This window comes from Coptis chinensis, chromosome 2 (assembly GCF_015680905.1).
Source record: "Coptis chinensis isolate HL-2020 chromosome 2, ASM1568090v1, whole genome shotgun sequence".
Taxonomy (NCBI): domain Eukaryota; kingdom Viridiplantae; phylum Streptophyta; class Magnoliopsida; order Ranunculales; family Ranunculaceae; genus Coptis; species Coptis chinensis.
Genome location: NC_141457.1, coordinates 51,645,977 through 51,672,316, shown reverse-complemented (window position 1 = coordinate 51,672,316; position 26,340 = coordinate 51,645,977). Strand labels below are relative to the sequence as shown.

The 26,340-nt window shown below is 36.3% G+C and overlaps 2 protein-coding genes and 1 long non-coding RNA gene across 13 annotated transcripts; 2 read left to right on the top strand and 1 right to left on the bottom strand.

Moving 5' to 3' along the window:
- Nucleotides 1-5,459: 5,459 nt before the first annotated feature.
- LOC147516478 (MATE efflux family protein) lies at nt 5,460-7,616 on the top strand. The gene is made up of 2 exons (XM_086594577.1): nt 5,460-5,628; nt 5,741-7,616. Exons 1-2 carry the CDS (start codon nt 5,584-5,586, stop codon nt 7,184-7,186), a joined length of 1,491 nt encoding a protein of 496 aa, XP_086450703.1. The 5' UTR covers nt 5,460-5,583; the 3' UTR covers nt 7,187-7,616.
- Nucleotides 7,617-10,309: 2,693 nt separating this feature from the next.
- LOC147516477 (pseudouridine synthase and archaeosine transglycosylase (PUA) domain-containing protein) lies at nt 10,310-22,403 on the bottom strand. Of its 10 annotated transcripts, none has more exons than XR_015211051.1 (11): nt 22,187-22,322; nt 22,014-22,095; nt 21,867-21,934; nt 21,578-21,675; nt 20,696-20,832; nt 20,232-20,299; nt 18,865-18,956; nt 16,081-16,144; nt 15,869-15,962; nt 10,800-10,872; nt 10,310-10,482 (listed from the first exon to the last, which is right to left on the bottom strand). XR_015211051.1 is itself a non-coding variant. In XM_086589059.1 (10 exons), the coding sequence occupies exons 1-9, from the start codon at nt 22,195-22,197 to the stop codon at nt 10,842-10,844; spliced, it is 651 nt and encodes a 216-aa protein (XP_086445185.1). In that variant the 5' UTR covers nt 22,198-22,322; the 3' UTR covers nt 10,310-10,482; nt 10,800-10,841. The 10 variants fall into 10 exon arrangements, 4 of the variants coding, with proteins under 4 accessions (XP_086445185.1, XP_086445186.1, XP_086445184.1 ...); XR_015211052.1 differs by lacking the exon at nt 10,310-10,482 and adding an exon at nt 10,569-10,680; XR_015211056.1 differs by lacking the exon at nt 18,865-18,956.
- A 189-nt stretch (nt 22,404-22,592) lies between these two features.
- On the top strand, nt 22,593-25,924 carry LOC147516476 (uncharacterized). 2 transcript variants are annotated; one of them, XR_015213683.1, is made up of 4 exons: nt 22,593-23,431; nt 23,578-24,502; nt 25,239-25,353; nt 25,547-25,924. It is a non-coding gene; the product is annotated as an uncharacterized LOC147516476 (long non-coding RNA). The 2 variants fall into 2 exon arrangements; XR_015213682.1 differs by having other exon boundaries at nt 22,593-24,502.
- The last annotated feature ends 416 nt before the right edge of the window (nt 25,925-26,340 follow it).

Here is a 26,340-nt window from a genome sequence, read left to right as displayed (position 1 = left end):
ATATGAACATCATTTTGATACCATGATTCTCCACACATGGCATTAATAGAGATCTCTTGGTTTTTGAATGAATCAGATTGATATTGTGTTTCTTCTGCAGTAGTTTCAATTTTATCCTGAAAACTACTCATTATCTTCTCTAAAGACGTCTCCCAAGAAGATATATTGTTATGAGATGTTTGGTAATAATGAGATTGCCTCCCAATAGGCCCTATCTCAGCATGGGAGTTTTGCATAGTTTCTTTTACTAGAGTGCTACGTGAGTTTTGATGTCCAATAATGTTCTTATTCTGAATATTATATGTAGTCTTACCCTCAATAGCATTGTGCTTTTCTTTTCTCTTTTGAGGTTGTACGTACATCTTTAGACCCCATAGGGCGTCCTCGCTTTAAGCAGATTTGAGACGTATATTTTCCTGTCATAGTCACGGGTGGCTGATAAGAACCCAAAACTATCAAATAAACACCATACAAATATTGTAGTTTGGTTAATTATGTATTTAATTATTGTAAAATAATTATATTTTCGTGCTTTCACAGGTTTCGGCAATCAGCAACAAAATTCTAGCAAATCATGTGTTTTAGCTTGAAACGCTACACATAATATTACTGGAACCTGAAGTCTTTCTACTCAACCCATTTTGAAGCTCAAAAAGGCCAGACATAAGCCCATGGACTCAACACCAGTCAAAGCAAGTCATTTCCGAGTCAAACCAAGTCAACCATACAGAAAAGTCAATGAACTTCCAAAGCTCGTATCTCATAACTCTGGACTCAGAATTCAGAAAGCAACCTGGAAAAATGATCAGTGCGATATACTCTACGCAAAGACGAGACTTTGTAAAAAGTCAACTTTTGATCAACTACTAGTCAAAGCATGTGGAGCCCTCCATGCGAGCCCACCTAATTAGGTTTCTCTATTATTAAGTTGAACCCGCATAAACCGTACCAATTTCCTGGATGTAGTTTAGTGTGTGTGTGTGTGTCTTGTGAGTAATCATTGCATACATTAAAATATCACTTATCAGTGGTCTTTTACTTAGAGTATTGATCAGACCTCAAATATGTGTTTTTATCTCCTTACAGTACTTCAATTTAGTCAAATTATATGATCAATAATATAAAAAACTCATGTTCTTATTGTTTTTTCTGGTTACAAACCTATTTTGGATGAAATATCTTAAAAGATGAATTCTAGCACCAAAAGGAGCTTAAATAGGACATCTTACGAAGACTAAAGCTTATTGGAAAATAAGCCAAAAAGTCAATGGTCAAAGTCAGCAGTCAAAGCTCAAGGACCAAGGACCAAAGACCAAGGATTATTTCTCAAAGGCCTAGAAGACTTGTCCTCAACTCAAAAGTCTACAAGATAAATTCATTCGATCAATCGATCTTATCTAGTGTTTGTATTTGAAATAGAAAAAATAATGGAAACAAAATCCATAAAGCAAAAGCAAGTGGTGTGTTGTTATCACTAGAAGAATGGAATAGGGCAAATTTGTAATCATATAAAGTTCTCTACAAAAATGAAAAAGATGAAGAGAGAATCATGTAGAATAATCTAGGGTAGAATAATGTAGAAGTAGGAGTAGGGTTAGGTTAGGTTAGAATAGGAATAGATTTAAAGTTTTATTTTTCTTTTGCGTATTTTCTATTGTTATCATTTTCAAGCTTCAAGTTTTATCAATACAAAGTCCTTTTAGCTTATTTCAATATTGTTTTAATCATTTGCTTTCTACATAAACTCATTCCAACCTTCCAACCATGTTTCAATCATTTGATTTCTACATAAATTCATTCCAACCATGTTTTAATCATTTTTTTTCTACATAAACTCATTCCAACCATGTTTTAATCATTTGTTTTCTACATAAACTCATTTCAATCTAGTTTCATAATAGAAATAGTAGAAACCTAAAAAGAGAGCTTCATCCCGTTTTCCTTCATCAAGATCATTCTCAAGCTTATTAGGAATATCCATTGGCGAACTTCAACAACCACTCATATTACCAACGATTAAGTATCCTGGCTTAGAGGTATTTCAAGCTGTGTTGGAGTGTTTGTAGCAGGTACATGAGACCTTGTCACCTTTGCTACATCATTGAATGTGTCGGGCAATTTATTTGTCATATTCTGAAGGTGACATATCCTATGTACTTCATTCTCGCATAAAGCAGTATGTGGATCAAGATGAGATAAATATGGAGTATGCCAAGTTAATTCATATCGTTTGATAGTCACATCTACCCCTAATGACGGGAATTATGTCTCGTCAAATTTACAATTTGCAAATCTAGCAATGAAAACATCACATGTTAATGGTTTTATGTATCGCAGAATAGAAGGCAAGTCGAACCCAACATAAATGCCCAAGCGGCGCTGGGGTCTCATTTTTGTATGGGAGAAATAGGAATATAAACAACACATCCAAAAGTACACAAGTAAGAAATATTTGGTTTATTATTAGAAACCAATTCTAAAGGAGAATGAGTTAAATATGTTGTTGGACGACATCTAATAAAGTAAAGTTGAAGCATGTAATACAGCATGTCCCCAAACCAAAACATGTAACTGAATTCTCATAAGCATAAGTCTGGCTATCAGTTGGATCCTTTTTATCAAAGATTCAGCTAAACCATTTTGAGTGTGTACATCAGGGACTGGATGTTCAACCTCAATCCCTGGACCATACAATAATCATCAAATGTTTTAGATGTATGTGAACTCTCCGCTCCATCAAGTATAATGGTCTTAATTAGTTGGTTTGGAAAGTGAGCTCGTAACTTTATCACTTGTGATAATAGTCTAGCAAAAGCAAAATTCTGATATGACAACAAACAAATATGTGACCATCTAATAGAAACATCAATTATAATCATAAAGTATATAAATTGTCCATAAGAAGGGTGTATTGGTCCACAAATATCCCCTTGTATTATTTCCAAGAACTAGGGAGGTTGATGAGTGATAACAGAGGGGGAAGGTCTAGTAATTAACTTCCCTTGTCAACATGCAATACAAGTAAAATCACTGACAGATAATACTCTAACATTTTTTATATCATGGTCGATTGAGTTATTGATAATTCACCCAAGGCAAGCTGGTCTAGCATGGAAACTACTACAAAGAGCCATTGATGATAGAGTTCAGAAAAAGGCATTCTTCTAGTCTTTATATGTAGACTCTACATAAAGGAGGCAGAGAGTGTCAAGCACCTACTTTTAGACTACGAGTTCGTTAGAGATATGTGGCTTTGGGCCTCAAATATCTTCGAAGTCAGAATCAACAACTATATATAGCATGAAGTCAGTGATGGAAGCAGGGAGGGGTCACAGTTCTATCAGAAAATATCGAGTTGTGGAATGCTGCATCAGTACACCTTATGGTTCAATTGTGGAAAGCAAGAAACAAAATCTTCTTCAAGGAAGTTGCTCTATACCCAAGGAATATCAAAAAAGAAATCCTGAAAGGGGTAAGTTCTGCTGGTCTCTTGGCAATAGGCATTGTGAACAACTACATTGAAGACTTTCTCTTACTGAACCAATTGAATAATATCAAGAGAAGAGCAAGCCATTCAAGCAAAATAAGACAAGTTTCTTGAATCCCACCTGACTTGGGGGTAGTAAAACACAGATGGCTCAGGAATTGGTAACCTGTGAAATGGAGGAGCATGTGTCATTTTTAGAAACTCAAATGCTGATCTTCTAGGTGTGCTAGTATAAAAGCAAGGTATTGTCACAAACTTTGAAGCCGAAAGCATAGTGGTTATCTTAGCCATGGAACTTTGGATAGAATGTGACTATATGGCCGTGGTTTTAGCATGCGAAGGGAACAAGGTTCCATGGGTACTGAGATCAAGATGGCACAAAGCAACTGCCTAACTAGATTGGAAACTGACACACACTCTTCGAGAGGCAAACTTTGGAGCGGAGGCCGTTGCTAAGAAAGGTCCATCACTGAACAGAGGAGAGTTCAAATGGAGCACCACAAAGCACCGCTTTGAGTTGTAATTCTCAGCTCATGACGTAACATTCTTTACAACCATTAATAATAATATATCCCTACTTGCATGCAAAAAAAAAAAAAAGTTATTGATAATTCTGCTCATCATTCATTTACCTGGGTGACCCAAATGCTCATGCCATAGCATAAACGACTTCATATAAACTATCTTCGAGACCGCATAAGCTTCAATAGATGAAATATTGGCTTTGTACAAGCCATTTGATGAAACGGGAAGTTTTTCAACTAACTGCTTCTTCCCCATGTGATTTCTTGTAATCAGGAGATACTCAATACCGTTAGAGCTATAAGTTTCCATGTGATAGTTGTTTTCTCTCAAATCTTGAAAACTCAATAAAGATCGAGGAGATTTGGATGCCAATAAAATAAGGCATTTGATATAGAAACAACAGATCCATTATCAAGCTTAAAAGAGGCATTACTGATCCCATCAATGATAGTTTCCATTCCTCCAATAGTATGAACATGGGATTTAGTTTCATTTAACGTTGAGAAAAATGCCCTCTTTTGAAAGATGGTACGTATGAGTAGTTCCATAGTCTACTAAACAATTACAAGCCATCTATTATTTAAAAGGAGTAACCTAGTGAGCGAAGGTGCTGATAAAGTGTTTAGAAACGTAATGAGTAGAGTAATTAGAGAGAGTGAGAAAGAGATTATTAATGATCATTAAAGTGGATGGGAGGAAGCATACATTTATATAGAGATAGATTGTCTCCTCAACAAGTAATCCCTAGTATTAAACCCTAATATATACTAATTGAGCCTTAGGATGGGCATCCACAAACCTGTTTCACAACAGTATTGTTTTGAGTCTCTATTGTTTTTTATATATTATTTATCAAAAATCTTTTCAATTTTGACATTCTCTCTAGAATTTGATTCCTACATAAATTGGTCCCATAAAAAACCTTAGGGGGTGTTTGGATCCTATTTATTTATTGTCAATAAATATTTATTTGTGAAAAAATGTTTTTTGAAAAAATAAACTCGTTTGGTCTCTATTTTTGTAGAAAGTAACTAGTTTTTTTACCCAAAAAACATCTATTGGTCCAAAAAATGTGTTTTATGATAAATAGCAAAAACTTGTTTTTCAAGTTAAAAAACAGTTTTTTCTTCTCACTTACTCATCCGGGTGCCATAAGCCATTAGTGAAAAATTCCGAGATATGCCAAGATATTTCGAGAATATCACGAAAATTACTAGTTTGATAAAATAGTTTTAAAAAAAAATCTCAACCAAACATATTTATTCAAAAATTGTTCTTAGAATAAATATTTTTTGAGAAAAACTGATTTTTTTAAAAAAATTTATCCAAACACCCACTAACTTTTTTCGTTTCACCTTTTACTCAAACTTATAGCCTTGGTCCTTATTTTCTGTGATACGGCTCAATGCAAAAGTCTATTAGTAAATTCCAGCTATAAAACGGTTGCATCCCTTCTACAATTTCATTTCATTCACATTTCTTTTGCACTTTATTTAGCAAGAGAGACTCTCAGCACAAGTCGCTCTGCATCTTTGCATATCTCAAGAACAAAAGAAACAAGGACACTTAAGATGATTGATGAAGATAAAATACAAATGTACCCGACATTGCAAGAGGTAGAGTGTCGAACACCACCTTTAACTCCAAGCTAAATTTCATCTGCACGCACACAGGTAGTAGTATTATAATTTTGCTAAAGTGATTGATCTGTCTTTGTTTATATTTTAGGTTGTGGAGGAACTCAGAAGAACCAAGGATATAGCATTCCCTATAGCTGCCATGAGCTTGGTTGGCTACCTCAAGGGGATAATTTCAGTTGTGTGCATGGGAAAACTTGGCCGACTTGAGCTAGCGGGTGGAGCGCTCGCTATAGGCTTCACCAACATCACTGGTTATTCGGTCCTCTCCGGCCTAGCCATGGGAATGGATCCTGTTTGTAGTCAAGCGTTCGGTTCCCGCAATCTTACTCTTGTATTTGCTACACTTAAAAGAACTATTATCATGCTACTATGTGCCTCAGTCCCTATAGGATTGTTATGGTTGAATCTGGAACCTGTCATGCTTAGACTTCACCAAAAGTCTGATATAGCACGTGTTGCTAACCTATATTGCAAATTTGCACTTCCAGACTTGATTGCAAATAGCTTTCTACACCCTCTTCGGATATATCTTCGTAATAAAGGTGATCCATGGCCATTAATGTGGTGCACTCTCCTGAGTTCAATTCTACACCTTCCTATTACAATCATCTTAGCCTTCACTTTTCAATACGGAGTTTCTGGCGTTGCAGTTGCCACCTTCATTACCAATTTCAATACCCTCCTTTTCCTTCTATGTTACATGTATTGTGTACATGACTCTGAGGAGCTTCTATATACCCCATTGGAAAGCAAATCTTTACCACTTTATTCATCTAGTTTACTAGGAGAGGAATGGGGGACACTGATTCGACTTGCTGTACCGAGTTGTATAGGTGTTTGTTTAGAATGGTGGTGGTATGAGTTCATGACCATCCTAGCTGGTTATCTCCATGAACCTCATATTACCTTAGCAGCCTCAGCTATCGTTATACAAACAACCTCGCTCATGTATGCATTGCCATCCGCCCTTAGTGCTTCCGTATCCACTCGCGTGGGAAATGAGCTTGGAGCTGGTAGGCCTTGTCAGGCCCGATTAGCAACCATGGTAACTATGACAGTAGCAGTTTTTGTCTCATTACTAAGCTTCTTATGGACCGCCTTAGGGAGAGAACCGTGGGGCAGGATCTTCACCCAAGATGTTGAGGTTCTTGGCCTAACCATGGCGGTGTTACCGATAATTGGATTATGTGAGCTCGGGAATTGCCCACAGACAGCAGGTTGTGGTGTACTTCGGGGAAGCGCTAGGCCGTCCATTGGTGCCACAATTAACCTCTACTCCTTTTACTTGGTGGGCACACCTGTCGCGATAGTCTTGGCCTTCTTTTCTGATTTTGGGTTTGTGGGTCTTTGTTATGGGCTCCTTGCTGCTCAAACTGCTTGTGCCTTGTCCATCGTAACCGTGGTTTGCAAGACAGATTGGGGTAGAGAATCATTGAAGGCCAGAGACATGGTGGGGAGAGGTGCATATGCACATGAACGGCAAACAACAAAATCTGATGACGAGTTCCTCAAAGAAGAAGTCTTTGAAACGTAAATGCGAAGGATACAAACAAAAAGAGTATCCTCAATAGACTAAGCAGAAAGTACAGTCCATACCCATACATGTTATGTGTACATATATGCTTCCTTAGAGTCAGAACTATCTTAGCTTGTGCTTCGATATCTCCTTAATATCTGACTCCCGAAAAATACAATATATAGAAAACTCTTTTTCCCTCCGCGAGGATGTGCTGTATGTATGCTGTAGGGTTGCGTGTGTTTGTGTGTACATTTTAGAGAAGTAGACTGTGAAGTCTTCAGTCTTCTGAAGATATTTGTGTCATACAAGAGGCAAGGTTTTATTAATTTTGGTGATTTTGTCAATTGCCGCCTTCAATTGATAGTTTTATTAATTCACGAGCCCTTTTTTACTACGTAACTTCTCTGTATGACAGTTTTGGTAAAGTATTTCTCTGTTATTGGCCGATGACTCGATTCCGTACCTTACCTATTGTCACATTTCATTATATTCTTTGATTTTATCATAAGAGGTGCAGGTCCTCATTACCAAAATATTTATGCAGTATCACATGTAGTCATGTACCATGCATAATGAAGGAAAATATGCTTTACATCCCAAACTTGCCCAACGCATACCATTACATAATTACCCAATTCAAACATCTCCAATATAATGCAGCGACTTAAACATCACGATCAGTTACTTGATATAAGCCACAACCAAATGAGAATAAGTACAATATCCTAACAATAATGTCAAATTTTTTTGGCAATGGACATGCGACAAGCAGAGGTAAAGAAGCTAATATACCCTACTAGGCTGCATTTTTAGCCTTTTGCCACTGAAGTGCTGAAACTGCCACGGGAAGATAATTGATGTCCTCTAAGAATATATATGAACAAGGGAGAGTGTCTTTTAGAGGGTCTGATGCTGGTAGTTGAACCAACAGGTGGTAATTAATGCTAACTCCATCAATCAAAAGAAGCATATCTTGACTATTTTTTCCCTTGGGTGGCCAAGTGGGGAAGCATGAAAGAACTCTTGCATTTTCTCTAAACTACCTTCGCTGCTTTTCAAACATTTCACACGATAATTAGACAAACACGGCTCGATTTAAATAGTAGGGCATCTAAATACCGAATGTTAATTAAGCAGCTAATACACTCCTCAACACCCGAGTTGTCAAGGAGTTAAAAACTAATTACTTAACCATGATCCTAAGCCTAATACATTATGAGAGCTCTACATTATTCACATACGTTGCTGTTAATTGCTGTTGCTGTAGAACTGAGTGATCGAGCAATTTTACAGTACCAAAATGAATGCATAGCGGATCAAATGATCTATTGACAGTTCAATTGAAAACGTGAAATGAAATGTTTGCATCCGACTACGAATGGTTTAATGCGTCATTGTAAACTAATTCAACGTGTTGTATCTTATTATTACAAATCTTCGTGAATTTATTTATGCCTCAATTTAAATTGTCTAAAATTAAAAGTACCAACTGGTATCCACATGACAACTCAAAATATCTTTCCATATTCTATATCAAGCCAAGGGATGAGTGATAGATGACACGGAAACTATAAAAAAAAAGAAGATAGATGACACGGAAAATGCAATATACAGAAGGCAGAAGCACAGAACCGAGACAACCCTCTGCATACAAAATATCCTCATCGCCTTTTACTACCCTTAGTAGGCTTGATTGAGAAATTGTATGTATTTGATAACTCGTCCAAAAGCATCTCATTGATGAGCTGATTATTGATGAGCTGACTAGACAATGCATATATCCAAATACTTGCAAGTAATAGAAGACTGATTCTTACAACATGGTTGCCCATTTTGGGCTACTCTATCCCTTTCAATCCAACATAAATAACCAAGTCGCAACAAAAGGTATCAAGGCCAATGGGAATAAGGGGATTTAGATGTGGACTTACGTGGACTGCAACTATAGCCCAAACCAAATCTTCTGGCATGCTCTTCCTGCTTGTTTACGCATCTTTTTATCTTTTTTGTTTTCATCATCATGGATTTCATTTTCATATATATATGCACGTATAACTTTCCTTTTGCATGCATTTGGCTATATATATAACTTCCGTAAAAACCAATAAATCTAAAACAAGTAGAAACACATTGATGGGCAATGCAAATACGTATGGCACGCTAATTATCATTAATAATGGACTGAAAGATTCACATGACTCGAACATTTGAGCAGATTTACCTGATCACTTTCTGGCTGTAGCAATTAGTTTCGTTTCCACATAATTTACTTTCTCCGTTTCACAAAAGAGATAAATGAACATCCTATTAATGCCTCAGATGATGAGAAAAAAATCAAAGAGTTACTCAAGGTAATTTTTAAGTCAAATTTAAAAACTTGTTCACGCACATAACGCACACATGCCACCAGCCTCATTTTTAGAATCTATTATGCAGTCTCCAACTCAACCACACAATCTATCTCTCTCTAACCCACAAGGGGCAATCACAACCCAAGGGCAATGACATCGCTTCGTTCAATCATCCTTATTTCATTAAAAAGTTAACAAGATTTTAAACAATTACCAGGGACCTTGAACCCTACAAACTTCCTCCGCTAACATTTAATAGATAATTCTGCCTGCAATATGTCATGTGTGCTTATAAGCAGCCCACAAGCAAGGAACTCTGGAAACAGAACTTCCTTGAAGCAGTTGACTTGCACCATTTTAAATACAAGTCGGGTTGTCAAGCACAACAACTGTAGTGGCTTAAAACAACCAGTTTGCAACTAATCGTAGTTGCATTCATATCAGGTTTACACAAAAGTGCATCTCAATGAGAACATACTCTGTGACTTCACAACTAAAGGTTATTATCTAAACCTTGACGGGATGGAGATGACATCGAGAATTTTGATAGAGAAATATCTAAAATATAAGAATTTGATGGAAAATCTGTAATATTGTTTTGTCGTTGGTGGTTGAAACTTTTGGTCAAGCATTCCGGACGAGAGAACACATGCCTGAGTCTATGATGATACACGGTACAGAAAGCTTGACTACTAACACATTCTCGTCACATAACTAACTGACTTAGCATGGATACAAGGAGCTGTATTGGCAACAATGGTAGTTTCAAACACAGACAGCCTAGAAAAGTAGCCAAAGAGAATGAAATACAAAGTGACCAAATTTTTAAAGGTTTACAAAGGGTAAAATAAAGATAAAAAAAGAAGCCTTCAACTTAATATAGCGTTATAGTTCTGTTAATTTGAGATTAAGCAAACAAGCAGAAACTTGAGCGGATCAAGCTTATGTGTTTTGATTGTCCTGCACAAATTTAAGAAGCATCAACAACTAAACTTCCACTGTTCCACAAGTTACTCAAACAGATGAGCTATGGATAAAGAACTCGATAATAGAAAAGTATAATTAACTTCATTAGCTGAAATGCCAAAAATCCAAAGTAACAAGCCTGTCGCACTACAAGTTTAAGAAACTCTTTTCCAACACCAGTTCTTCCTTTTTCTATTTTATGCAAAGGGGAAAAAAGGAAAGGTATGGATGTTTCAGATATCATATTCTATATATTTTCAACACCATCCTTTTAAATTAGTTTCAGCAAGCACTAGATTGTATCAACTTACAAGCACATGGTAAAACTAGATGTCCCCTCAATGCTACAGTTTCTATCGCACATCCTCAATCCATTCGTTCCATCTGCAATACAACGATTGAAATGATATCTATTCAGAAACTTCACCCTACAATATTTTACACATAAAACTAGACTTTTCAGGAACCTTCAATAAAAATTGTCAGAAGTATAAGCTCACACAATTATTTCGAAATTTTTTGCTCCACATTAGCCACTCTCTATATGAAGAGAATTAAATCACAAGACTACCTCAGTCCTGTTATGTGATTCATATTTCACAATATGGTACAGAGCAACTCTGATATTAAGTAATATATCATCATTAATCCTTCTCATTTCTTTTCCTTTTTCTTTTCATTTTCTCTCCTACGTGCCCCCATTTTGAAGCTATCCAGGTTTTCAGATACTAGCACACTATTAAAGTTGATAGAACTTCCATTTCGTTGTTCAATAAAAGAATGTTCCGTTATTTTTAATATTTCATTAATTCAATCTTTCTTCTTAGTTTTCTGGAAAAAGCTTGGGGTCACGAAGACTCCTACCTGCATTCACTTAGAATCTCGAAATTACGTGGCCAGCATTATCCTCCTTAATAAATGGTTGTAATTGCTTATCTAGAGGAGGTAACAAGGATTAGCCTCAAGATAAAACCAGCTACTTCTCAGCCTACTTCTCCTTTATTAATGACATTTCACTTTACCGATAAAAAAAACATAGACTAAAACCAGCTAGATAGTCAGCACATCTGTTGCACTCACTAAACCCATGAGAATGTTATCAAACTCAGAAGTGTAGCCTAATGGAGGCAGCAAGATTGTTGCAGTACCAAGGGGGAATGCTCCCTGGCACCTTGAATAGCTCAAATAGAGTCAGATTTGATGTCCAAGTTCTTCAAGTCCAAATTGTAGCAACCCTTAATTCCATCCTCAATTGCTAGTAGCTCCAGATCTAACACTGGCTTTGAGTTGAATGAACTAATGTATGCAGAAAAAGTATCTGATGGAATAGACGTATTAGGGTAGTTTGGTAATTTCATAGTTTTTATGTTTTAGGCCATGTTAGCTCAAGTCCAAGTCCAGGTCCAAGCCAATTCAGCTTAGGTTAGGTTTGAAAAGGTTAGAGTTTAGTATAAATAGGACAGGTGCTTCCATTAGTTCTTAGGTTTTTGGTTTTAAGTTATTTGATTTATGAAAGATTGTTTTCACAAGTGATTTTTAAAGATATTATATTATTGAGTGAATTGTTCATTGATTGAAGCTTCCACCAATCATAGTTCACATCAAAGTGGTATTCAGAGCCATCGATTTTGGCAAATTTTTTTCTCTCGGCACTGTTCACAAACACTATTCATCATGTACTGTTCGTCATTATTGTGCATCACAGACCCTGTTCATGGTAATGAATTCTAAGTGAATTTTTTTCTCTTTTCTATTAAAGTTTTGAACTGTTCTACAACTATGATAAAGAAAGCGAATTGGATAGCTCCAATTCAAAAGCTAGAGGAAGATTTGGCAAATATAACTTCTAGTCTCGTCAATCTTATTGTTGCACAACATAAGCAAGATGCGCAATTTGATGTCTTGCTCACAACTAGAGTTGTCAATGGGTTTTGATAACCCAATAACCGACCCGAACCAAACCAATAAAACACGATTTGGGTTTTGGTAATTTGGTTTGCCCTCCACCGATCCGAAACCGAACCGATAAGATATTCGTTTGGTTTTGAGTTCCACCGAACTAATATGAATCCGAACCGATAAGATGTCATTTTAGTAATATTTATGATTAATTTTGTATATGTTCACCAATTGTGTGACTGAAATTAATCGATTTAATTTAGAATTTAATTGATTTTATAGTTTTCGGTTCATGTCGGTTTCGGGTTGCTTTTTATCGGTTCGGTTTCAGGTTCCCAATTTTCTTATCGGTCCGGATTCGGATTTTTCATAACCCGACCCAAACCGATCCATTGACAGCCCTACTCACAGTGTGTTGCCCCATTTACAGTCACTACTGTATACCATAGTATTGTAACAAAAGAATCCATCTGTGAAGATGTCGCAGATTCAATGGGTATTATTCCACCCATGTTGTTTAACCAACATAAAGAACACGACGTTGCTAAGAGCAATGGTTTGAAGGAAGAAGGTATGCAGGTTCCTAGTCTTCTTTCCCATGAATCGATGTTTAATTCCGATTCCGACAGCCACATGGATGGTGTTTCCCCTTTCCAGATTAGTCGCCTTTATAGCCCTATTGCTATAAACAAATACCTAATGATGATAGAGATGCTATTTTTTAGCAATATCTCCCTGGTGATTTTTTAGATATTTTTGCAAAAAAAGATATCATCATCCGCACTAAAATCCGAGGTATGGACACTTTTACAATTGGTGATTTTTTTGATATCTTTGTGGAACATACTATAGAGTATTTGAATGGTGTTATACATTGCTTTGAGATCCAACAAGAAGATGATGAGCAGGCACTAGTTTCATCAGATTATGTGGATCCGATTTGGGATGTTTATCTTCTTAGTGTTGCACCACAAGGTCATATGTTACACTTACAAGTTTTGTTCTTGGTTGGTTCCAGTCTACGCATCTTTTGGTTGCTTGTTTTATACCATGGAAGTTGCTACACAGAAAGATATCGAGGCAAGATACACAGTCAACTTGAAAGCTGGGGAGATAATTCTACAACTTGGACATGGCTCTTTTTGTCTGATGTTGTTTGTTCTTCAGAGATTCGAGATCGATTTTTTTTCAGCTAGGGAGAATGATGTAATGGAGGTATTAGGGGAGTTTAGTAATTTCATAGTTTTTATGTTTTAGGTCATGTTGGCCCAAGTCCAAGTCTAAGCCCGTTCAGTTTAGGTTAGGTTTCAGGAGGTTAGGGTTAGTATAAATAGGATAGGTGCCTCCATTCGTTCTTAGGTTTTTGGTTTTAAGTTATTTGATTTATGAAAGATTGTTTTCACGAGTGATTTTTAAAGAAATTATATTATTGAGTGAATTGTTCATTGATTGAAGCTTCCGCCAATCATAGTTCACATCAGTATCACTGTAAACATTTCTAAGGATTCCTCCAAAACCTTTCCTATGTCTCTAGACAGAAACATCCGTGTTAAGTCCGAATCTGCCTGAGCTAGGCTAGTTCCATTTGCATTTTTACAATCTTAAGTTCTTATACAACCTTCTATCATAATATGATATACAACAGTGTAATTACAGCCACTTCAATCTAGGATTTTACTGTAAAGAGTTGTAAGGTCTTCAGCCCACGAAATAGCTGTGTATATACAGAATAGTAATAGTTTTTTTCCTCCTTAGCTGTGTCTCCATGTCCTACTTCATATAGGTTGCCGTGTTGGACACACGTGCCCATGTTAATGTTACTTAGATTACTACATACAGACTATGGTAATTACTTGGGACATTTTATATGTTTGTCCATTGCTGATTGCCCCATCCACATAGTACCCAGATCCTAGTTTTTTTTCAAGATCGTTTGTAATTTTGTGTCCGTTTTGCATCAGATAAAGCACTCAAACCCAAACGGGTTCCTACGACTAAGAACAGCTGGGATAAAAGTGAGAGAAGAGAAGATATGAGAGAGGAAATGGTGGCAGTTGGAAGAGAAAGAGTGAACACACGGGGGAGTGCCCATACATGGGACCGTTTCTGGGAGGTGTCTTTTGGGAACATAGGGTTCCCCTTTGCAAATGCAGTGTAAATATGCACACCCCTAATAGGCAAAACAAATAACACAACACGTGAAAATAGTGATTTTCAGTGTTACCCTTTAAAATTTTATCTAATGAGCTTAACGCAGAATTGCACTTCCTGCTTTAAACAATGTAAATCTGACCCTTACATACTTGGCGAAACTTACCACCGTGATTAATGACTTCTTTTTAAGCCAACAAAAGAAGGGACGCAAGTTTTTCACGGCCAAATTTGAGTCCTTTCCGGATTTATAAGGAACTCGACAGGAATACCCTCCAGAACAAAACAAAACCAACGAGAAAGGAGAGAGAGAAACTTCTTCTACCTTACCCTTTTCTTTTCTTTCAGTAACATGGTAAAATGTAAACCAAAGAGAAGGGAGGTCACAGGATAAATATCGCCCCCTAGAAGTTTAGGCTTGAACTTGAAGTAAAGTCCGACGGAAGAAGCGATAACGACCAAATGGGTTTACCATGGATTGAAACAAATTGATTGAAGCACAATCCTATTTTATGAGCCTTAAAGATTTTTTGTTTCTTTTTTTTTATAAAATAAAAAATGATAAGAATGAAACCCTCTGGTATGAGATTTCTAAACACTGCTACATTTGGAATATGCGAGTATTCTTAGATACCTGTAGAAGACTTCTGTACAAGAGATGATGCCCTCATGATTTTTGGTGGAGCTCGAAAACATATAATCTTGATCTAATTTGTCATGTAAAAATCGATCGATCTTCAAAGTCTAAATTTGTTGCATAAATGGGGATATGGTTATGGTGGATTACTTACTCTGTGAAATTCAAGAAAGTGGGATTACAAGAAAACAAAGACTTCATTAAACAAAGGTATCCTAAACGAATCACCATAACAATGATGATATGACCCAACTGGCAGCAAGCTGCTGGTATTTGTTATGTCATAGTGATGTAAGATTGTGGTGGTTGATAGGGACAAAGCCCTCCGGTCGACCATGAATCAGATGGTCCGGTAGAAGCATTGATCTGTGTCTTCTGTGATTATGGAGAGGAAGAAGATCGACCCACCTGCTCCCGAAATTTCTTTCTATTTTATTCTCTTTCCGTTTTATTAGGGGTATATATGGTAAAGTACTTATAAAACCGGGGATGGGTCAATTTTGGGCGTGGAAAGCTCAGTTCCCTAAAACAAAATCTGATAATATTATATAACTGTAACGTAGAAGAATAAAATCATGATGATACACATTGATCAAGACAGAACTTAAATTTGGATAACCAACTAATGTTAGCCCGTTTAACATAGGCCCATGAACTTCAGAAGATGATGAAAGACAGTAATTTAAGAGTTACCAACAGATTTTACAGTGCCTCTCTGTGCTTAATCAGACAATTCTAAACAAGTCAAAGTAGTTTCAATGCTTCTCCTAAATATCATCTTTTACATCTGATACAAAGAAGAAACAGTGATGAAATATGTGAAGCACTCATGGTAGGGAAGAAACAGGAAGGTGGTTGCTACTGAGATAGCAATCAAAAAGAAAGAAAATGATTATCTAAGGTACCTTCCAAAGGCCATCATTAAGATAATGCATGTTATCCACACCGATTCCTTTGTTGATGGTCTTTCTGCAGTAATAATTTAATACAGAATGTAATTTCTCCACCAATGAATTAAAAATATGAAAATAATACTGGAAAGATATCCCATTTTCTTGGAGAAAAGGGAAGTATGTTCGTAACAAGAACCATTCATCCAAACCAAATGAAAAAATATAAACAGAAAAATCACAGAAAAAGTGCTGAAATGAGCAACTCATAGGTATTGCTCCTACAGTTAAACCATTTAGGTGATATTGATCTTGTATACATTGCAATATAAAAATAATAAAACATAAAACAGATGTAAAGTTGTAAACAGATCAGACAACAATGAGGAAAGGTAAACTCAGAGTGTACATACAGTGACAGGGGTGGAACTACGAATTTACGTTGCTCTGGGCTGAGATGAAGGTTAAGTGGTAATGATTCATGTACGGAAAGAGAATGGTGAAGTGGTAAACAGTCAAAGGGAGTTTGTGATGAATAGCGAAGTGGTTATTAAGAGGGTTGTCTTTACCAAAAATTGGCTAAAATTGATGGACTGGTGTGGGAATATATGGTTTTTTTAAGCCTACCTTGGTTAGAGCCAGATTCTAATTTTTCAGCCAACTTAAGCTTCAGCCATGAAAGTCCTCCCCTAGATTCCTAGATCGACCGCTGTACAATAGTGAAAACTCGTGGTGTGATGGTATCGAGGAGCAATAGCTCCATTGATGAAGTTAAGGCCCAAAACTCATAGTCTATCATAGGAGAAATCGAGAGGAGATGAATTAAACGGCGATGTTAGACACACAGACTTGATGTTTGAAAAAGTGACGCGACAGACTGAAATTTGTAAAAATCCTACAGATTCGTCTCTTTACATGGGAATATTTTGGTGGATCACAAGAATGAGATGATAGAGGCATAATAGTTGAAAGGAAACACAGCATACATACAATTATGTCACCACTATCAGTCGTATTGATGTGAACCAACTGACTAAAGCATCAGTTGGCATACCACATTGATGAACTAGTATAAGGGTGTTCAACTAATTAAGAACTCTCATTTGACATCAAGAAACTGAAATTCTTCATAACTCAGAAACATGTCTCTAACCAGAAATTTTCTCTTCTCTGTTTAGTTCATAAAATATTCACCTCAAAATCTGACTATGGGGTCTGCCTATGAAGCACGGACACTCCTCTAAGGGCAACGTATCCGACATCGACACTCCCTGATACACCTCTGACACGTGTCGGATACTCGATTTGGAGTGTCGGATTTATTAATTAATTTATACAATTTCCGACACTCCATGGACACGCTGGGACACACGGGGGACACTTCTACATTTTACTCTAAATTTTAAAAAAGTGATTAAAATACTTAAAAGAAGACATGACTTGGTAGGGGTTTTATTTCACTCTTGAAATAAGGAGGCACAATGCACAACTGCATACTTTTGATGATTGCCAAGTCCTTTTTAAGTTTTTATATATAATTGTTATGAATTTTCTGTAATTGTTATTTCTTTCGTTGGCATTAGCTTGCATTTTGGACATATATGTTGTTTAATCTTTTAGAGTTAAACATGTTCAAAACTAGTTTTCATATTTTGATTTAAACCTATTTTACATGGACACGCCATATTTTAAAAAAAAAAATCCGTGTCGGATACGTATCTACGTGTCCGTGTCGGACACACATGGACACATATCGTGTGTAATATACCTCAATTTTTTATATCTTTCCGTGTCAGACACTTCGTATCCGTGTCGGATACGGACACACATGTCCGTGTCAATGTAACTTAGATTTAAACTTAGTGGAGAGGGTTAAATTTCATGAAGTATCCATATATATATAATTTTTCTTTAACGTGTCCATGACGTATCCGTGTCCTACTTTTTTGAATGATGTCGTGTCCGTGTAACCGTGTCATGTCATATCTGTATCGCGTGTCGGTGTTCGTGCTTCATAGGGGTCTGCATGCCATTATTTATAATTGGGCATCACTTGTTAAGCAAGTTTATCCCAACTAAATTAAGAAACAAAAATTACTAAACAAAAATAACTTGCAAAAAGGGAAGAATCAAGAAACAAAAATTACTAAACAAAAATAACTTGCAAAAAGGGAAGAATCAAGAAACACGTTAAAGACGTGTGGATGGTGCGCCTCGCTTGGACTAATGCCATCTTCACTCTTCAGCTATAAGCCTCACATCAAGTCATCAATCTGCAACATTGCTGAGGGGGCATATTATGACCAAACGACCCATGATCCGGTTGATGTATATTTTGTTGCCTCTTTTTAGAAGCTCGGGCATTTTAGAGCACTATTGCACAACAAATATATGTAGAAACCCCAATTTTGGATACCTCGACAAATTTTGGATACCAAATGCTTGTGTTCTTTCATGTCAAAAATTAACCACATACTTCAGGGCGGGCACTCACCCGACGACACTTCCCACCACCATTTTATTTTACAAAATACTGAGCAAACTTGATCCATCAAGCACCTAACATGGAACCGCTCCCACCAATTACTTTAAAAGCTCGAGCTTATAGACAGAGGCACCACCAATGTATATCACCAACTGGATCATGGGTCGCACATTCCGCCTCAGCAGAATGGCGGGTCATACACTCACTAGGCACACACTGACACACCTACCACATACTCCGGGTAGGTCACACATGTGATAACACTATTAAGAAGCACATTTTGACTATATTTACATTATTACAACAATCATTACCTAATACATGCAGAGTGGGTAATCGTTTGAAAATCTTGTTCTGGCAGGATGTGTGGTGTGCTGAAATTCCGCTGGCGAATATGTTCCCTGACCTATACACAATGTCAAGAAGCAAGTTTGGACTGGTTAAGGATTTTATGATTGGTGAAGGTAATATGACATCCAGGAATCTCCACACTCAAGCAGTAAACAACGATTGGGAGGTCGACAATGTGATTCAGATGTTTGTGGTTTTGCAAATTTATCAAAGGGGGGATGGTGATGATCAGTGGAGTTGGGCACGGGAAAAAAATAATGCTTTCACTGTTAGCTCTTTATATGCGAAAATCGGAGAGGAGAACAATCTTGAAGCCGGAGAAATAGCGCCACAACATTTCCCTTACAAATTAGTGTGGAAAAAAGTTGTCCCCTCAAAAAACCGGTTCTTCATATGGTGCGCTATCTTAAATCAAATTTTAACAATCGATAACATAGAAAGACGAGGGATGAGTATTCCAAACTCCTGTGTAATGTGTGGAACCGAAGAGGAGACAATTATGCATCTGTTCATGCATTGCAATATGACCAAACAAGTTTGGAATGCCTTAACAGCTGGGATATTTACCTTTAACTCATCGCCCACTTTCCTGGAGCTAAAGGATGTGCTTCTTCTATGGGCGACTGTCACAAATTTTGGGAGAAGGGTATGGGAAGTGATGTCGTACGCGACTCTGTGCTGTCTATGGAGAGCTAGAAACGACCTGATTTTTCACAACAAGTCTACAACAGTGGGAAAGATTATAATAGCTTTAAAGGCATGCATATGGTTTTGGGTTTCTAACACGCTGGAGAGAAGCAGTAGAAGATTTGAGGAGCTTATAACCAACTAGGCTATGTTATCCAAGGTAACACGTTATAAGAGCTAAGTTACATTGTATTATTGTATTTGGATGTCCTGCTGGATGAGAGGATCTCCCTCTTTTGAGCAGCATCAACAATATGTAACCAATCTTCTGATTGATTTTAATAAAAAAAAACTTATCAACCAAAAAAAAAATACCCTAATACACAAATAATTAAAAAAAAAAATGGAGATCCCATAAATAACCAGGAAATAAGCACTATAATCTAGGTGCTAGGTGGTTCAAAGGGAACCTCGTCGTCTAACCTCGTCGTCTACAATACAAACGATCTCAATTGCATTTATAAATAACCAATATCATTGTAAATTTCAGTCATAACTTGTGCATGTGTTGACTATCTCCAACAAATATATTTAGTGAAATCATATAGACTGTATAGTGAATACTCAAGAGATAGAAAATATCAGTAAATAAATGGATAACTAGAAATAGATCATAATCAACTAAGTGAAGAATTTCACTTACATATCTTTTGCAGACATCTTAGTAAAGCCAATTGCAAGAGCATGTTGCTTTCCTTCAGCCATTATGGCCTGGAAGAGGTAAGAAAACCAGTAAGATATGGGATAACTAACCTAGTAACCCCCAACACGTTAGAAGCTAAAACCTTGTTATACTTCAAAAATCGTAAGTAGGGAAGAAGCTCATGATTGCAAATACATTGAAGCAGATTCCAAGTACAAAGATACCACCCAATGATGTGGTGATACATAATGTTATATACAATATCAATAATCATGTCAAACTAAGAGAAACAACATTAAGTTTAGCAAAACGAGACTTGAACAAAGAAATTTAAACCTTCCAACAAGAAAAACAAGATCCACTACGAGAAAAATCACATAGAGATCAAAGTCACAAACAATGGCATAAAAACTATATTAATAAAAGTATCTTATCCGAAACAAAAAATCAGAAAAATACCGTACCACAGGAGTCTCTTCTAGCACTTCATCATCCAAAGCCCCCCCAGGAGATGTAAGGCCAGGGCACATAATGTTTGCACCAGCTAGAACAAATTTGATGGCACCCCTATCAACTCGTAGTTTTTTCATTATATCTGGATCTGCAACAGAGAGGAACAAGAAGATTAAACTGTAGCACTAAGTAGCCATGATATTAGAGCATCTCTAGGTGGTGGTAGCAATTTGACAAAATTTGTGAACAAATTTGACAAATTGTGGTAGTAAAACAATTCCAACTCTAGGTGGTAGCAAACACTGGTCGCATATGTTCTGGAGGACATACGCCAAATGAAGTGGCAGGCCAGTTAAAAATAAAAAAAATAAAATAAGGAACCACTTGACTTCAAGTGGCGCGCAGGGAGTTGGAAAGTCAAAATAAAAGTTAAGCGCCAATTGAAGTCGTGCGCGCCAAGTTGAGTCAGCACCGCAAATTTGCGACCAACAACTGTTTGCTACCAAATGTTAGCACCTAGAGATTTTTTTTGGTTTTTTCTTTTTGGCAAATTGCTTCCAAAGCAGTTGTTTGGTCTCCACCTAGAGATGCTCTTAGCATTTTAGGAGCAACTTAGACAATAAGTAGCATCATTCTATTGTTCAACTGATTCTAAATATAATCTCTCCCAGCATCTCAAGAGTTTGGGATTCTATTTACGAGACATACGAAGAGGACACCAAGTACGAGTAACCCTTTAACATTCTATTCCATCCTGATAATAATGTCTCACAATTGAGTGACCACAGTAACCTAGGGTGCAAACATATAAGTAAGATAAAAGAGTACACGCCACTAAAGATTAATTCATTAAATTAACAACAGGACAATAATTGGTCAAAGAAATGCTTTACATTGATGAAGAAGTCGAAGCGTAGGCATGTAAGGGCCATCACGAATATTGAAAAATAATGGCACATTGTTCACCAGAACAAGATTCAGATGATTCTGACTAGAGAAACAAAATAAGGAAAACCGTCAGCATGTACACATTCTAGAGTAGGGAACTGTATTAACATCAAGATGGAACAGTAAACAGATAATTAGTTTGTACATGGTGAGACAATCTCATTTCTAACAATCAAACAACTGTCACAAATGACAAATAAAGCAACAATGATAGACAATAAAAAGTGAACAAACCATTTAGCTACAATGAGAGGTGATTTTTTTGGAAGCAAATCTTCCAACACTGGTTCCAGGCCTGGGTACTGAAAAAAGCAAACATAAATTGAATTAGAATCGAATTATTCTAATTATATAACAACCATGCTAAGCTACAGTACAAACCTCTTCTGCAATGCTTTGACGAATCTTACGTTGTACAGATGCTTTGACTTGATTTTGACCAGAAATCTCTTCAGAAGAGAATCTGCACATAATACATAGTGCATATATTTATTCGATTTAGATTCAAATAAATTTAATATAAAGAAAAATAGAGAGAGAGAGACACGGCTTACTTCTTGAACATTTTGGCGAAGAGAGTTTTTTTTTATGAACGACGAGCTTGATTCTTAAGCGGACCAATGTGAAAGGTATTATAGGGTTTTATTTTCAAGCCCAAAAGGTCGTAATGGGCCTGTGATTGGCTTATGAGTTTTCAATTCAACCTGAGAAAAGGATAAATCATTTTTTTTCTTAAAGTTATTACCATGCATGCTCACAAATTCGGGATTTGGGCAATAATAATTCGGCAAGGGGTTAAATTGCAAAATTCGTACGGTAAAAAGTGAGAAAAAATGGGGAAAGGCCATAACTAATTAAAACATCTAGTATATTTTGAGCTTATGTTAAATTACAAACTCTAAAATATATTGGCAAAATCTTGTTACTCCTTACAAGGTCCTACAAATATTTAAATTATACTCGAAATCTAAATTTGGTGTACAAAAAAAAATTGAGTAACGAAATGTCACTACTTTACAAAAAAAAAAATTGGGTTACGTTTGCATTCTGTCCCTCTTTTCACATGTTGCAAATGATTTTCATTTTCCTCTAATAATTTTGTATGTGGCTAGCTAAAACTTGCAACAAGGAAAATAATTAGACAGAGATGAAAATCATGTGGTAAAAAAAAAAAACAACAGAATGCAAACATAAGCCAACGTTACAAAAGTAGTGATAGTCGTTACACAAATTTGCTAAAAAAAAATGGGGACAAAATTCAGATCTCGTGTATAGTTTATCTCGTGTAAAATGGGGACACAAATATGCATTTATTTTAATATCAACTTAACAAAACAAAACTGTTTCCTGACTCGCGGCTGGGATTAAGTTTCAGGGGTATAAATCGAGGGTCACCGTTCTGCCACGTGGAATAGGAATAAATGAAAAGTATTAATTGTGAAAACCCTTCGTGTTTCGTGTGCAAACATGAGTTATCACTTTCGCTATAATTAAATGCAACATTCACAACCTCTTCGATATCGTAACTCCCCTCATCATTCATTTGGCCGATAATTTCCAAAAATACCGTAGCTCCCATTAGAGCAGCCATTAAAGTAGTAATGGGTTCTTTGTTCCTATATAAAAGAAAAAAAGTAGCTCCCATTAGAGCAGCCATTAAAGTAGTAATGGGTTCTTTGTTCCTATATAAAAGAAAAAAAAATGACGGTATGATGTTGTTACCATTCTCTCTCCTAAGCTTCAATTCTTGCTGTAACCATCCGCCAGAAGAATTTTCAGAACACAAGTGGAATTTACAGGTACTTAGTATTTGCCTCTTTTCAAATTTTGAGTGATGCATAACTCATTTGGTCCATAAATCCCGGCCTGTCATTCCTTATTATTTACCCTGTTTATTGTTTTTATTTATTGTTTTTAACTCTACTGCTGTTCTTTGTTTCTGCAGAAAATTTCATTGCTGATTAAAGTTGTTGACTCATTCTTGAGAAACACACAATCAAGGGACAATGGTTCCTTTTTTTGTTTGTTGATTTAATAATTAAGGCAACACTTATGCCCAGTATGTAGTTCCTCAAATAATGACTTTGTTTTGTGTGTCACATACATTGTTTTTGATGAATTTGTATGGGCTTTATTTGTACTGTGAATTTGTGTTGCTTAGTGCATGCATAGTGTTTGACGAATTGCTTACTACCATCCTCCACAAAACCAACGTACATTAAACAAAGGTACGCAATGTAAGTACTTATAATAGTTTTTTTTTATTTAAAGATTTTGTATAATAAGTAATAGTGATTTCTGAAAATTACTTTTGTTTGTTTTTTTTCAGTGGTTCATCTCTTTAATTTTTAACTACCAAGAGATTGTTATCTTTTCAGTGATAGGAATATATGACACCACCATTTAGAAACACCATCATGAAAGGACAATCTAAATAGGGTTCAAACGCAAATGTGGAATGCCTGAATGACGAACATCATCACGCCCATACCGAGATAACAGATTCGATGCAAAATAATAGGGGAAATATTTTTTTTCTTAAATGGAGCAGCCAGGAACAGGAAAAATATTTGTCTACAACACAATTGCTGCAACTTGCCATAGTCAGGGTCATATTGTCATCAACAACACATCATCTTGAATTGCATCACTGTTGCTGTCTGGTGGCAAGACAACACACTCGGCTTTTTGCCTCCCGCTGGATATTATGGACAACACCTTATACGGGTTTTCTAAAAACTCCATACATGATGATGTTTTCAAGGAAGTTAGCTTGATAATGTCCGGAAACACCTTCTGAGGTCCCGATGCAGCACAGGCACCGTGTCGAAGCCGTTGAAAGAACAAAGATGTCCCGAAAAATTCAAATGGTAAACACTACATCTCTTTTAAGTTTCCTCTCAAGATTTTATTTTCAATAGTTTGTGATATTTATTGTTTATATTAGATGCGAACAGTAACTATGCAACCTATCATATAGATTCACTTTTAAAAGCTTAGCATTATCTGCAATGCCAATTTAATTTAGGCTCTCGATGGGTATTGCAAATAGTAGTGTTGCAGAAAAGTTATGCATCATTGATGTTTAATTTCTTGGCTTATGTAGATGTTGATCAGCAAACTATATCATCTATATGAATGATATGTGTAGTTAATGACAAAGTAGCATCACGTAGTATGTAGGACGTGTCAATGGCTTTATGTGTGTAGTTAAAATACGATAATTACTAAGTGGTATTGAATGGATTTATATTAGTTATTAACTCATCTCGATTGAGTATGCAATTTGTTTGTGCAGTTGAATCTCTTCCTCTCTTGAAATTTGTACAACAAATGCATGAAACCATATAGATTGTCATTTTTTCCTTTAATATGTATTATTGATGATGACTGTGTTTTATTAAAAAATGTTATTCTATTCATTGTATTAACGACAATGGTCATCTTGGTACTTATACTGTATCTATCTCTTCATACAAGTTAAATAACAAACAAAGGGAAAGAAAAAGGTGCAACATGAAAAGCATAGCCGTTTACCAAGGTATGACACAATTTATCAATTGTGTTATCTTCTTAACAGTGACCAATTTCAGGGTTTCTCTGCAGGTATTCTATTGCTCGATGAAATAAGTAAAGCAAAGTTAATTGCCATGAATACACTATTCAGGAGACGAGTTTTGTGATATGTGACAATTTGTTTGGAGATTGACCAGCTATGATGGTAAGACGACAAACCCAATCAAATCTTAGTGCGTTCAATTCCATTTTTGTCGTTAATTCAGTTCTAGCCACTTGGCATGTGCCATAGTGTTAATAAGAACTAAAAGACGTGTTTGATTCAAATATAAAGTGATATTCAATTCCAGTAGGACTATTGGTGACTGAAGTAGAGATATGTTTTTGCATATTTGCAGGGTCTTTGGCCAAGGTGTAGCCAGTTTAATGTGCTACTTATTGAAGATGCAAGGTAATTGATTCTGGGGTGGCTGAATAGATTGCGATGAGGCGGTCATACATATGGTCATAGTTATATTTAAAGAAGAATGTGTTAGTGTCAGATTTCAGTATGCTATTAGTTTGGCTTTTAGGTTTTATTATGAACACTGCTGTAATATTCATGTTCAATTTTGCTTGGAGTAATAAATGTAATGTTTAAGGAGGCTTGCACAATGGGATCTAAAACGATGTGTCGTTGCAGTACATCCACCAGATTGTATTTTGTAGAACACTGCACACTGCTCTGTCATAAAGAGATGGTTTCTTTTGAAATAGATAATTAGTACAAAAAGCTTTTACAATCTGGATTTGAAGAGGATTTTAAAGCTTTTAGAGTCAACATTCAGGTAGACTTTTTTCAGGGAGAGTCGGTAAATTACAGTCTCTAATTCTGTATGCAGGAAGAATGCGTCCCATTTCTTAGGTCACTTGATGACCCTTGCCTCCCAAGAATATGGTATGTATGTTGCGAACATTTTTGGTGTTGCTATGGGCCTTAGGCCCATAGTTTTTAGGCCCAACATATTACAAAGCCTATAATTTAATTTTTGAGAGAGAGAGAAAGAGTGAGAGAACTGAGATGTGCTGGTGGAGTCTCTGAGTGAAAACTAAATGAGTGAGAAGTATAAGAAAAGAACGTGTCGTAGAGAGCTATTAGTTTGAACACAAGGTGTTTGAAGAAAGGTTTCAATGACAAGTGAATAAAAAACTT

Excerpts from the sequence above, each read along its gene's own strand:
- LOC147516477 (XM_086589059.1), bottom strand. Across the intron at positions 20,300-20,695 it reads TGCTAGAAGAGACTCCTGTG|GCCATAATGGCTGAAGGAAA; the intron begins GTACGGTATTTT and ends TACCTCTTCCAG. Across the intron at positions 18,957-20,231 it reads AAGATGTCTGCAAAAGATAT|GTCAGGGAACATATTCGCCA; the intron begins GTAAGTGAAATT and ends CATTGTGTATAG.
- LOC147516478 (XM_086594577.1), top strand. The coding sequence starts at position 5,584 with ATGATTGATGAAGATAAAATACAAATGTACCCGACATTGCAAGAG. Across the intron at positions 5,629-5,740 it reads TGTACCCGACATTGCAAGAG|GTTGTGGAGGAACTCAGAAG; the intron begins GTAGAGTGTCGA and ends TTTATATTTTAG.